This window comes from Armigeres subalbatus, chromosome 3 (assembly GCF_024139115.2).
Source record: "Armigeres subalbatus isolate Guangzhou_Male chromosome 3, GZ_Asu_2, whole genome shotgun sequence".
NCBI classification, from domain to species: domain Eukaryota; kingdom Metazoa; phylum Arthropoda; class Insecta; order Diptera; family Culicidae; genus Armigeres; species Armigeres subalbatus.
This window is the reverse complement of record NC_085141.1, coordinates 257475585-257490719: the sequence shown is the minus strand read 5'-3', so window position 1 is coordinate 257490719 and position 15135 is coordinate 257475585. Positions and strand designations below refer to the sequence as shown.

The following is a 15135-nucleotide window of genomic DNA, read 5'->3' as shown; positions in this document are numbered from 1 at the left end:
AACAAGTGGCCGAATCCGGCAATTAATAAAGTGATAAAGACTGGTGAGCCGGCAGGAACCGTCACCCTGCCGGCTGAAGAAAATGTACAAAGTTGAGTGGCTAAAATGGATTTAAATGATGCCCGGTATGTCCCCAATTGCGGTTATCACACCATGTGTGTAATTTAGTTCTCGGTCGAGATTTGCTGACGCAGGACACATAGAATACACAAGTGCATTCGCTACATAATATGTTGGAAAAATGACGTTATATGTTGGACAAAACTTATTTTCAAAGCTAATGGAAATTTGAACGTGAGTGAACAGAGCAATTGAACCAAAGTTTGTGTACAAGTAAGTCGATACGTGTGATCTATAAGATTGAATCAGAAGCAACAATTACAAAAACCTACGATCATCGCCTCAGTAGGAGATCGGGATTTATCAATCAAAATGCCTCGTGAGTCAACGTTTGGAAACACGAGACCAAAAGTGGAGCTGCAGGTGGATTTAATTATCGAGTACAGCACAACTCGCGCAACATAATACATGCAGTTGGCGCAGGTGAAGCGAAAAGTACATACGTGTTCACGACGGCACGGTTAATGTGGTGTCCGTCCGGTCGAGCTACGCTGATTTTAGAATAAAGTGCCAATATCGAGGAAGAAAGACATCGACATTAGCTCCGGATGCCGCCGTCGCTGTGCTGTCACACAGCAAAATCATCTAACACCATAACCTGGATAAGGCATGTACCCCAATGTCTTTTGAACCGCCGAAAGACTCGACACGGATGAATTCGCTGAAAACATTTAGCAAGTATGCAGCAGCAACCAGGTAATAGCGGAATTTATCTAATTTCAAAAGAAAGTGAGTAAAATGAACAACATGTTGTTTGTATGTACGCATAAAATCAAAGGAAATTATAATCTGTTGAATAGTGCTATCTTCTAACTGTCGTGCGACATTTTTCTCTATAGATGAGCTCTAGTTTAGTTTCTTCCTTTTCTTGTAAGTCTCGGAGTAAATGTAGATTTTTATTGATGATTCAAAATTACAACTTTACGTCTTATATTAGGTTTTCGTAGGTTTAACTGCGGTATTGTTTTGTTCGCGCGTATATTTGTTCGTTTAAAACTCAAAAAAGCACACAATGAGAAAGTAATTAATAATAATACTAAAAACCACTTATAAACTTCAACGAAAAACGAATTTGAATTTTTTTTTTACATTTTACGAAGAAGTGAATCTTTTTATGCGTTTTAATGAAATTACAAAGGCATAGAAACACGGTGAATCCAATATTTAGCATATAAAAATAAGTGTTTTTAATCTAAGAAATCGTAAAGCAGTCGAAGAAAATCGTTAAATACATGTTTACGATAAAGAAAATTCATGTTGCAACTGAATTGCGCAACACAAAAGTACAGTAGAATCACTCGAGTATGGGTGACGTTTAGCAGTTTAGTTTAGAGTTTTACTATTTATTTATTTAAATTAATATGATCATTGCCACAAATGCACATAATAATTAAATCAAACAGTAAAAGACTAATAAATTTGAAGAGCTCAGCGAAGGTTTATATAAAAAAAAAATCATTATTATTATTATATATTGCTAATTATAATATTATTGCTGAACATATTATTGAAGAATTGAAATTACAAAATTATTCAAATCAACAAAAAAAAAAAAGAATAGATTTTATTTAGAAAAAAAAAGCTATCAAACTTGTTAGAAAAGAATCCCAGTGTAACTAAAAACTTACTTACAATTCTAAACAAACATCTTTTTTTTGTACGAAGTTGTCATAAATTTATCTACTTTGTTGCAATTAAGCGTACTAATCCTAAACTACACTTCTAAGTTAAAGACTCCGTTGTGCATTTACACCTTTCTGCTGTCAGAAATTTGACAATTGCAAAAATACAATTTAATTTTATTCTTTTTAATTTTAATTCATATATTTTGTTAATAATTCAGTTGTATCTTTTTTATTTGTGACTAGATTATTTATAAATAATGTCATGGCAAACTCTATTACCAAAATTTCGAATAATATCAAACATACAACGTGTATCATACGACGGAAATTTGTCCTTGAAAGGAAATTTAAATTATTTGCAAACTAACTCAAGCCATTTCTAATGCATACTTAAAACTAATGTCCAAAACTGACTTATAAAAAAAAAACATATTTTCTCATCCTATATATATGTTTTTCCAAAATGTGGTAACTCATCAATCTGCTAATTTTATTTTTTCACCTTACCATTACTTCATGTAACCATTCAAAAAACATGTTTTTAAGCCTATCTAAATTTGTTTATACATTTGAAAATAATCATTTAAATGAACTATGCATCTTAGTTTCAGGTTAAACTTAAAATAAAATGACAAAAAAAAAGTTTTTGTAATTTTGTGCTTTTCTAAAATGTAAGCACAATATTCCCATTCATGCAATCTCATTTTTGTTAAGTTTTTTTTGCATAGCCAAATTAGGTACCCATTTATAAATACTTTCATGAAGAGTACACTCAACTATAACATTTTACTTTTTGCTTCGAGCAAAAAGTTTTCACTTTGATCATCCAAGGAAGAAAAAAACATTCATTTGCATTCTTTCTGTATTACTTAATTGATTTTAACCTAATCGTACAAGTTTCTTTCTCCTCTATCCTACTATTCACCGTATAAAAGTGAATGGCTTTATTTATCTGGCTCAAATTTGCCTTCAAAATTAAAAACAATGCAAATTTCGTAAACATTGATCATTACCAATCAATAACAAAAAAAATTATCAATCAAACACAATATTTGGTATTCATTATAAATTTATCCCTACACTTACAAAAATCTCCGCATTATATTCATGAGTTCAAACATGGATTTTGCAATGGGGGTAGCGAAATGGATTCCATATTTTCGACACATATATTCCATGCCCCCGCATGCATTGCATGAGTGTTCACACATACTATCCATGTGGGTCATAGTAACCATGTGTGAATTTGTATGCAATAAAGTATGTGCCGATGCATGATATGCATATTTCAAAATACATGGATTTTTGCCATAAAGTATGTGTCGATTTTCCTGAGTTATACCCTTATTTTTTGTTTCTTCTTTCCAATAATAAAAAAACATGTTTTCCTTCTTGGGCTATATTTTACATTTTCACAAATAGAGGTGAACTCACACTACTTTCATTTTGAACGTTTAGCTTTGCTACTACGATGTAAAACGTTAAGATTTTTTCCCCGTGTTATTAATTTTTAATAAAATATACCTAAAACAAAAATATCTTATAAATAATAATATATAAAGAAAATATAAAATTCCAAAATCAAGATTTGCAACATACTAATTTATTCAAATATTTCTGATATTACTAAAAAAAAGTAAGATTTAAATTCAACACAATAATTATATTATAATGAACACATAAACAAAAGCAAAATTAACAATTGAAAAACTCAATTCAAAAACAAAACTGTTATAATTTGCCAACAATAACAAATAAATAACTTAAACTTTTAAAAATCATTAATAACAACCCTCGAATAATGAAAATTTGAATATAAAATGTAGAAATATAAAATACGATATGATTAGATATTTCTAAAATAAAACTAAACAAAATACAAATAAAATGGCTAAAAACTTTATAATGTCAACTACAAAAAACACATAAATAATAATATCAACAAATTACAAAGTAAGCTCAAACATATTTATTTCATTTTATTATTTATTACGTAATTACTGGGCGAAAAGGCTTAAAATCCCCAGAATTTCGTTAAAAAACCAATACATTTCATTATTTATTTACTCAACCCCTGGGCGAAAAGGCTTAAAATCCCCAGAAGGTTGTTAGAATTAGGAAACAAAATCATAATATTCTCTTTAGCTATGCGAAAAGGCTTAAAATCCATAGCAAGGAATGCCTGGGTGCTAAAAGTGATAGAAAAAAGGGTTTGCAGGCCTGCACCCACGTATTTATTTAATATTGAATTTTAAATATTGCCCCAGATGCCCGGATTAAAAGGATACCGGATGCCCGGAAGAAGAAATGGCCAAGCTCTAGTGCTTGTTGCCTAAATTAACTTGAAAAGCGACCAGATAAGTCTGCGCACGCTAGTTTTTTATTATTCCCCGGATGCCTGCCTCAATGAAGAGCAGAAGGACGTCATAGAATATAGGAAAAATTGTTTATCAGCTATAATAATTTTGTCATGAATAGCGACAACGTTGAAAAAATCAAGAATGTTCAAATATATATATTTAATACTTTATTGATTTTGGATCTGTCCTTAATTATATGATTTTTTTTTCTATGCAACATTAATTTTTTTACTATATATTTCGTAAGACGTAACGAATTATACAGAAGAAATAAAAACTGCTTTAGCAAAATTCATATTGAGACCTTTCGCTTAAATTGATTAAATTACCAGTTCCATTTCTTAAAAACAAGAAAATGTTTGTCATTGCAACGTTCAAACACAGAAGCCTGATCAACTTCATGTGTACGAAGCAGTTACAAATGAACAAGCATTTCTTTTACCTAAACTCGGTTTTGTATATTAAAACGTAGATTTCACAAAATTATCGGTTCGTTAGAGAAAAACTAAAGGTATTTGAATGAATGTCTACCGATCTTCAGTAAATAATCCAAAGCATATTGGACAAAAGCATTATTATTATTTGTATAACACTACTTCAACTGCAATTTAATTATTTAAAAATATATATAGAGTTTTTTAGTGGAATGTACACTGAAAAGTGGAGATTATTATTGCACACCTTTCGAATTGATATTTTAAAAATTAAAATGATAGCATATTCTTAAATACTAATGAAACTTATCCTTTATTTTGAATCACACGAAATTGAGAATGCAATTCACCCATTATCAGATAGAATTATGGAAAACAACCACCAACAAAATATCATAACAAACATATTGCCATTGCCATTGTACCATGTGAAATCATTCTTTTCGAAAGGAGGGATGAGCTTAAAATGTAAGAAAGAAAAAATTACTGAAGGAACAGGATTATAATCATTGTAATTTGAGAGAGGTATTTGAAGTCAAAATTAAAAATGATCTTCAATCATTTTTCAGTAAAGGGTGGTGGTGTAGCATGCGTATCACGTATGTCACCGACCCTAGTTCAATTCCTTAAAATCGCATTTCTTGCGGCATGCCGTATATAATTCTAGACTCCATAATCCAGCGACTCATCAAGTCGATGCCTTTTGCAATGCTTATGCACTTCGTTTTGGAAGTGTCGTTTTACAGAGTCATCGCTTTATGGTTGTTCCCAGGGCAAGCTGTTCCCATGCTACCCGTCGCACGATAGTGCCGACGGTGTGATTTATATAATGACTTCAGGTACCTCCAAATGGAAGCTCAAGTTAAGTTAAGAATTTGAATTAATAAACAGTCTAGTTTGAACGTTCGACGAGTGTGTAACGTTTTAAAAGATATCACCCGCCGAACAGTTAACCTGTTACACCTTTATTGAATAAATTCATATAGGGGAACTGCTCCTTGAATTCATACCATGTATCCAAATCAATACCATTCGAAAACAAAGAATCGGTGCGCAAATTGTTTTATTTCTCCATTTTTGTGATTTTTTCAGCAGCAGGATTACAACAAAACACGACACAAATTGAGCCTAAATTGCCTGTTTCGCGAATGTTATTGATATAGGAGCATGTTATTATTAATGGAACAGATACCCTATACCTAATCACAAACATTCAGAATAATATTTATTATTAATATTTGTACCTCGTGGACGGTCATAACGCAAAGAGCATACGAACATGTGCATACAAAAAAAACAAGCTCGGACAGACAGGCAGGATGAAAACGTCAGAGAGGCAATCTACACATCTTGTTGGATTCTTCATTCTCCCTGTATTGCTGTGGTGGATATATGGCGTATATGGTGTATATATCAGAGAGGAGAGAAGCTTTCTCTGGTAAATCAGGTAAAAAAATTCCACGGAGCTAGTTCACGTTCGAATGGCAAAAGCATTCTAAAAATCTGTTCACCGTGAACAACAGATACGATGTACAAGCATATCGGAAGCATATCAAATGATTCAGTAGTAGCAAAGCAGAAAAAGTATGCCAAGCATTTATAACTAATATAGCTAAGACTTTGAATAAACAAAAGTATTAATAAATAAATAAATGACTTCAAATTAATGGGTTGATAAATTAAAAAATGAACAATCGATTAAATTACAAAATTATTGATTTGAAAAACTAATAAATGGATAATTTTTTAGATTAATAAATTCAGAAATGAATGAATTTATAAATTATTGAATAAAATAAATAAATATATATAATAAAATAATCAAAATTAAAATATTTAAATAATAAAAAATATTTCATAATAAGTTTATAAAGGTATGTTAATAAATTATTAAATTACCAAATTGATAAATAAACAAATTTATAAATCAATGAAATAATAAATTAATAAAATGATGAATAAAAAAATTGATAAATTAATCAATTAATAATTAATAAATTACTAAACTGCTGCTGCAAGCATAACTGTCAAATATTTACATGATTTGCTATCTATATGGAAAAGTTATGCTCTTATGAACAGTAAATTAATAAATTAAAAATAAATTAATAAACTAATCACTCAAAAATCTAATATATCAACAACAAAAAATAATAAATCAATAAATTTATTTTGAAACCTAGTAAATCAGTGACTCAATAAATAAGCAAATGAATAAATTATAATTAATGAACAATAATGATGGTGTTGTAAAAAATACACAAAAAAAAAATTCTTTCATTGCACATTAGGTAATCCGCTTTAAAAAGAGAAAAAAATAATAACTTTCTTTACGGAAAACTTACGGAAGAGATTAGTGGGCTTATTCAAAAAAGGATTTTCCAAAGAATTTAAGAATTAAGGACGTGGAACACTTCTGTATGTAGTTATGAGGCTCGTTTTGCCCCAATGTCCCATGCATCACGAGTTTACATATTTTTGTCATTTTATCTTTAGGACATTGTCTAAAATTGTGTTTATCTCTGCACTGTGGATCGACAGAAGGGCATTACATATATTTTGCTGGAAAAAGCTGAAAATTTCAGGGATTTTGGTATTTAATAAGCGTCAAAATGCAATTTATTTGAATTTTCCGGCCGCGTCAATTTGAAATCGTCGCAAAGCAAATTGTCGCCAGCAAACATGGCCATAAGATCTGTCAGATCAACTACGAACAAAATTGTTTGATTTCAATAATCAGATTATTTCCAGAAGTTGAGTACTTTTTTTGCATGTTTTAATGATTTGACTTTGCATTAACACAGATTTAAATTAAAGATATTGGCGACGATTTTAAAGGTGCATAAAAAGTGATCGACGCGATTTGTTACCAGCGAAACTTAAAATACTATTAATTTAAATGATATTTGCCAATGATATAATGAAAATAACAAATAATCATATATTTCATTGAATGTATTGAATTATAGGGGACTTTGGGGTCATACAAGTCTAAAAGCTCATTAAATATATATATTTTTACAAAATAGGATAACTTTTTTCACGGACGACAGAGGAGAATGAGAGCTTATTCAAAAGAAAATTTTCAAAGAAATTCAGTGAGTGATTTTTTATAGACGCGGGATACTACTGTATGTAGTTATTGAGCTCGTATTACGCCTGTGTCCCATAAATCTTTTTTTTATATTTTTCGTCCTTTTATCTGTAAAATATTGTACTAAAATTGTGTTTTCCTCTTCATTGTGGATCTATACACTAGCACTAGCACTATTCATATTTTGTTGGCAAAAGTTGAAAATTAAAGTGTTTTTGGGCTAAAATAATCATCTAAGCGCATTTTTGTGAATTTATTTTTAATATAAAATAAGCTTCTGAGCTTGTTGACCTCAAAAACCCCTCGAATCAATTTTTCCAATGCAATATACGAGTATTTGTTATTTTCATAGTATAATTGACAAATTATCATTAAATTAACATTACTCCATCATCTATTAACTCACAATTATTGAGCTATATAATTGCATAGAGGAATTTGGGCGAAAAGGCATGAGAAAAGAATATTTCCGATCTCATCCTATCGATTGTCACATCGACTCTCAAATAATATGATAACTCTTGTCTAGTTGTGCGATCGGGTATGGTTTGGAAATGTTCGGCATCGGCTCTATCAAGAAGTATTTAAAAATCGTATTTTATCCAATAAATCACAAAACAAAACATTTGCAAAATGATTTACTTCATTAGTTATTGTTTCACAAACATTTATTAATGTCTGTACAACATTTTTGGACAATAATATCAACAATTATCTGTAAATATTATTTATTTTTACAGAATACATGAAAAATTCACATAAAATGCACTTTGATGCCTATTTGACCCCTAAATCCCTTAAATTTCTAACTATTACCATATTTAGTGCACCTCTATGGATCCACAGTGAAGAGATGTACACAATTTTAGAGAAATTTCCTAAAGATAAAATATAGAAAAAATATGAAAACTCGTGATATATCGTGAACATTGGGGCAAAACATGCTCAATATCTACATACAGAAGTGTTCCACGTCCAATGAAAAAGCACTCACTGAATCTTCTTGGAAAATTCTCTTTCGAATAAGCCCTTGATTTCTTCTGTAAATCGCTCGTAAAGAAAATTAAAAAAAAAATTCCTCCTTCGAAATCGGATTTTCCCATTGTGCATTGGCTCTACATTCCACTGAAACTTGGCTTACCTTCTAGAGTAATTTGAAAGCTGTCAATCGCATAAGTATGTATCTTGTGTGGCAAGTAAAATGGATACACTATACACTGGAAGGGAGCCGATATTGTTTCCAACCGCAAACATTCTAGGCCGGACCGAGAATCAAACTCGCCATTTGTGTTAGGAATCCTACGCCTTTGCTCTCAAGGCTAACTGGAGACCCGTATAAATTAATATAATTTAATAAAAATAAAACACCAATAAAAAACCAAATCTTCCAGTCGTATTTCTTTTGTATATAAATTAACTATTACATCGAATATAAATCATAAAATTAAAAAAAAAAATTATGAATAAATACAATGGTTTCTAGTTACCTTGTCAGCAAAGGCGAAGTATTCTCGATTTTCGTTGCGGTCTAAAAGATTTTTTTCAGGTTTTCGGCAATCTCGACTCACTGGCCACTTGTACTTGCAACATAAGACACATATCCATGCAATGGACGGGTACAGAATAGAAACAACAAATAATAACTGTGGAAATGTTAATGGAATATTGAGTAAAGAAGCAGGCCAAGATTCAGTGGAAAGAAAAAGAATGAATTAATTTTTTATGAATGAAGTAATCTATCTATGAAAATATAAATTTTTCGATTGAATATACGAATAATTGAAGTATTAAAATAAATATTTAAAAAGAAAAAATAATATTACCAAATAATAAAAAAGAAACACAATTCATTTATGAGATACTACTGAGTTAATTTCCTTCCGACCAAACCGATACGAGTAGTAAAATGAGCAACAGCGACACACAAAGCAGGAATCCACCGAAACCGATTCAACGAGAACAGTAAACACTCTCGGTCGGTGTGAACTCCCAATCCAAATCAATCTATTCTCCTTGTATTTTGAAGTCACCAGAGCGCGACGTTCATGTTCACCGTCGCGTATACACTTGCGATGAGTTCACCGCAGATACGATTTCACGATGATTTCACAGGCATGACCGTGGAATGCTCATAAATCTGATATTTTTTATGTTTTTCATGTTTTTTTGCATCTCACTACTAAATGCAGCATCTGCCTTTCATTTGAACATGATTCCCTCACGATTTGAGTATGTATCAAGAAGTTATTATCGAAAAACAGTTTGTTCACGTTCACGTTCACGGGAGGTGTAAAATGCGCTTAAGATGGAAGAGGAAATGACAACCAACCTAATTTACGAAGAGCGTCTAGTAGAAATTCTCGCTTAACTTTTCGAAAGGACCTAAGTAACATTTTTTCATGAATTAATTTGAATAGCGCAATCAACAGAAAAACATGAAAGCTTTTGATTGCGGTACTCAAAATAATTCATGAAAAAAATGTTACTTAGGTCCTTTTGAAAAGTTAAGCGAGAATTATTTTTGTACTGATTCTATTCTTTCTTTATGTGTGGTTAAGTAAGGCGACCATACAATGCTTCAATATTCCAGTATGGATCGTACATATGAAATATATAGTGTTTTGATTGTGTAGGGTTTTTTTTTGCGCTTGATAAAGCCTAGCATATTATTAGCTTTGTGAATGATTGTGTTATAGTCATCAACAAGAGTTAGTTTTGAATCTAAAATCGCTCCTAAATCCTTAACTCTTTCACTTCTTTCTACAGTTTTGTTTCCAAGTGCAATTTGTGTATTTGGTGTTGTTCTTTTTCTGCTGAATGATATTATGTTGCATTTCTTTACATTTTGTTGCAATAGGCTTTTTCTGCACCATGTATAAAACATCTGTATTTCATTCTGGAATACGATAATATCGCCTTCATTTTTTATTTCCATAAATAACTTTATGTCATCGACATCAATTAAAAGCTTTATATTTTTGAGAATGAGGGAAATGTCATTTACATACAATATAAATAAAAGAGGGCCAAGATGGGAGCCTTGTGGAACTCCTGAAGTGACTTGAATTGGATTGGATTTCTTTCTATTAAATTTGTTGCCGGTCTGTGAGGTAAGATTCAAGCCATATGAGGAGTCCTGGCTCAATTCCAATTTTTTGCAATTTGAAGAGTAACAATGGAATGTCAATGCGATCAAACGCCTTGCTAAATTCAGTGTATAGAGCTTCCACGTAGTTCATCTCATCGCATGAAGAGTATAATCAATGAATTCTATTATTTTGTAGCGGTTGAGCGACCTTTATTATGACACTCCTGTCTCAACACAAGCAGATCACTCGCTTTCTGCTGAAGCAGCACACGCACTATCCCACTGAAATACACACTCAGTTCAGCTCGGCATATTTTGATTCTTTTGCCGAGATCCGCACAGCCGAGCGCTCGGTTCGTGACGTACTGCTGACATCTCAGCTGAAAAATTAGTTTGTTTACTGCGGCACTCAAAGAAGCCACCGTAAACATACGTTCATTCAGCCGATATTCCAGCAAACGAACTTAAACCGAGATTTGCACAGCCGAGATCGGTGGAAAAATTTAAGTGTGTAGGGACCAGTGTTGGTAAAAACTCAAAATCTCAAAACTCATGGATGATTCAAATCAAGCGTGCGTTGAAACGCACCCAACTCAGCACCTAAAAACTCATGGATGAGTTGAATCATCCATTTGAATCATCGTAGGTTTTCTTTTGTTCTCCTTCGTTAAAAACATTGAATAATTGTTTGTCGCATAAAATATTAGACACGCTTTTATGTATAAGCAATAAATTGCCCCAAAATTGATTTCAAATGCGTTTTTAAACCAAAATGATTTTTTGGCAAATGAGTGAAATGATGCGTTTTAGCACGGTCGCTTTGATAAGGCCTGCTTGGGGACACATGTAGCTTTTTGTAGAGGTTTAACAGAGCCCACTGCCAAACCGCACCACGTCCTAGGCAGGCCCCTAATCCGCAGAGGCCGTGGGAAGGGGTCGTGAAGCCCTTGGCCATAGTCCCTGCTGCCCCTACGCGTCAATACACCTATGCCTGGCGTATTGTAGAGCTCCATAATCGTCGGTCTTGGGCGGTGTTCCTCCAGTTCCCCGGACGTTTAGGGTCTCCAGGTCGGATTCGATTCAACCGCGTGCAGCCAGCGTGTTCATGGCCTTCCACGAAGTCGCCGGCCTCTATCTGGTTCTCTGTTGAATATTTTTTTGCTATTCTTTCTTCCGACATTCGCACCAAGTGACCAGCCCACTGAAGTCCGCCGTATTTTATACACGTATAACGTCTAATGAGTTTCGCCGGAAAACCATGTTCAGAATCGTACGCTGGTTTGAAATCAATGAACAGATGGTGAGTTTGCAATCAATTTATTTTATCAAAGATCATCCGCAGGCTAAAATTTGATACGTCGTTGATCGGCCCTCACGAAAACCTGCCTGGCCTGCCTGGCGAAGGCCTCCTCAAGTGGTCTCAGTCTAACAGACAGGATACACGACAGGATTTTGTACGCCGAGTTCAGAAGGGTGATCCATATGTAATTGACACAATCTGGTATGCGCCCTTTTTTATAGATATGAGGCCATTCAACCAGCCGGCAGGCAGTTATTCATTCTTCCATATTTTTTGGATAATGTGGTGGATTGATTGATGCAGCTGCTCCCTTCAGTGTTTGAGAAGCTCGACCAGGATCTCGTCCTTCCCAGCAGCTTTACTGTTTTCAGCTCGTTAAGAGCCTTTTTACCTCGTTCAGTGTTAGTGGTTCCACAGCTTGACCGTCGCCGACAATGTCCATCTTGCTCATTACTATACCTTCATTTCCACCGTTTAACAAATCTTCGAAGTACTTCTGGCTGCCACCATAGTCTTGTCAGTCAGCAAATTCCACTCTCGGTCATTGCACATGACGGGCACTGGCGCAGTCTTATGCCGCGCGCCATTGACAGTTGCGTAAAACCTCAGCATATCGTTTCTATCCATGTTCTCCCGCGCTTCAGTTATCACACACAGTTTTTTCTGCGGTGGATTCGTCCCTCTTCTGCCCTTGCTACACTGTACCGCTCTCTGTTGGAACGGGTACCAGCCACTAGCATTCGACTCCTAGCAACATATCCGAGTCAATGCCAGTTTTAATGTCCTCGATTTTCTTAGGGTTAGGTTTCACCCCTCCGTGGTTAAAAGCGTCGTCGATTTTGATTGACTTACGTTTGGATTCTTAGGTAGAGGCCAGTTTTAATGTCCTCGATTTTCTTAGGGTTAGGTTTCACCCCTCCGTGGTCACCACGTGATCAAGGAATGCAATTGAATTTTACGTTCCGTCGATTTCCGGGTGCTTGGAGCGCGGCGACTTTGCTTCACTTTTTGGCCTGTAACTTTTGGACGGAGTGTTTAATGGACATTAGGTAAAATTTGCCATAAAGTAGACTATCCAAAGATTTGTTTTTGCCACCCAATTTTTTTTAACTTGCAGAGTGCACTTACTTACTCCTTAGTTGAATTTTTAACTTAGAAATTATATTATTATGTTTCTACATATTTAATTAATTGTAGGGTTTTACCAATACTATTAATGCTAAATATCCATCAAAATATTCTAAGATAGTTGTTTTTCTTCTTTTTTCAGGATACCCACTTAAATATTGACAGTTTGCGAGAGTACTATCAAAATAAAGTAAAAGAAATGAAACGGCAGCATGAGCGGGACTTGAACGAGTTACGTAAAACGTTCCATCAATTCGAAGAGACAGAAGCCAATACGAAATGCATGGTATGGATATTTTTATAATTATTCAGCATGTCTATTTTATCCTTAACGTGTGCATGTGTGTTTATACTAAAACAAACTTATATTGTGACATTTTTCCTTCTCTCCTATATCTTTCTTTTACATTGTTTGGCATCGATTATCGATCTAACCTACATACATAAACATATAACATCATTAGCCTAACAACGAAGACTCAATCACGATCAAAGTTGCATCTCACACAAATGCACCCATGGCTGTAACATCGGTAGAAAATCCGGACTCTCTGCAGCCACCAACTGATGTTTTACTAATAAACAAAAGCACCATCCCAACCACTAATATCACTACAGTGGAGATTGGTACCGAACCGATCGATGATCTGCACGAGATAATAGCGGACTACGAACGCCGACTGCAGGAACAGGTGGCGTTGGCTCGACAAGATGTTCTGCGGGAGCTGGAAGTGCAGATTCAGGTAAGCCGATTTATGTAATTTGATTTGCTTTTTAATGGCGTGAACTAGCATTCATAACAGCTAATCATTGAAGAAACCTGCATGCGACATATTCGAAGTTCACTTCACTTTGTTGGCTTCATATCAAACTGGGACAATGCCACCTTGCAGTTTATTGTTCATCAAAAACTGTCACAATTAATAATTAGCAGGCTTCTGAGCCAAGGTCACATTTTTGCAATAATGAATAATACCATGTTTCTAACACGACATGTTCATCGAAATTGTTGTATTTAACGTGGTATGTAAGACGGCGCGGCGCTTGTACCATGTTTTAGTACGATAATTTGTAGCTGTGGCATGAAAAAACCACAATCAAATTTCGTTTTATTTACAAGAGATTCTTTTTTTTTTTGTTAAATATCTTGGCTGTGCATATGCACAGCATATGTTTCGAAATGGACAAATTGATATGAAATTTGCGAAAAAGAATCCACGTGTCTTGGAGGGACTCGAACCCTCAACCTCCTACTCTCTAGATAGGCGTGATAACCCCTACACAACAAGACCACTTAAAGGTCACGTTTGCGGAAAAGCCATCAGAATCCGAGTACCAACCTCCACCGCGGTTAGCTCTCTTTTTTGCAAATTGAATATCTTTAGGATGCTTGATTTGCCCAATCTCCACATGTGCTTTACTGTTGTATATCACAGTCAAGCGAGTGCACATTGTTTATTAAACGAGAGGATCGCACTCCATGCCCCCCAGAAACGGGCTGGGCGGGACGGTATAGAATACAAATTCAATCGCACTCTGCTGTGCCAAAGGCTTGCTTGGCTAAAGCATTTGATGAGTTTGATTACCTTACGTAAGCGGTCGCGTGTACTCAGACGACTAAGAGATTCTTGTTTTTATTTAGGGCTGAGAATCTCTCAAATAAATATAAATTAATTTATGGTTAATATTTGAGCGAATATTTTAATTTTGTATTAGGGTGATTTTGTATTAGGGCGACCTCGCATGCCGCATCGCGTTTTAAATTTACATGGAGATTAGTATGGGAAAACGTACTTTTTTACATTTTTGCTATTAGCGGCTTCAATTTATCATCAATCACGTGTCTCAATACGTGAGCATATAGTCTGGAAGATGCCGAAAGACTTTGCCGAAGAAGGTACATAGCTGGAAGGTCTACAAAAAATGTTATTATTTTTCGAAAACTGATTGTTCAAACCATATGCAAGAAATCAATGTTTCTGCCAG

General features: G+C 34.0%; 1 protein-coding gene across 5 annotated transcripts in view; it reads left to right on the top strand.

Annotated features, from left to right (window-relative positions):
• LOC134223780 (uncharacterized) overlaps positions 1–15135 on the top strand; it is a 145631-nt gene that overhangs the window by 50619 nt on the left and 79877 nt on the right. For 4 of the 5 annotated variants that reach the window (XM_062702972.1, XM_062702971.1, XM_062702970.1 and 1 more), the window contains 2 exons: positions 13292–13435; positions 13614–13892. In XM_062702972.1, the coding sequence (XP_062558956.1) occupies positions 13292–13435; positions 13614–13892 (423 nt within the window). The remainder of the gene's footprint in view (positions 1–13291; positions 13436–13613; positions 13893–15135) is intronic. The other variant, XM_062702973.1, reaches the window with a different exon arrangement.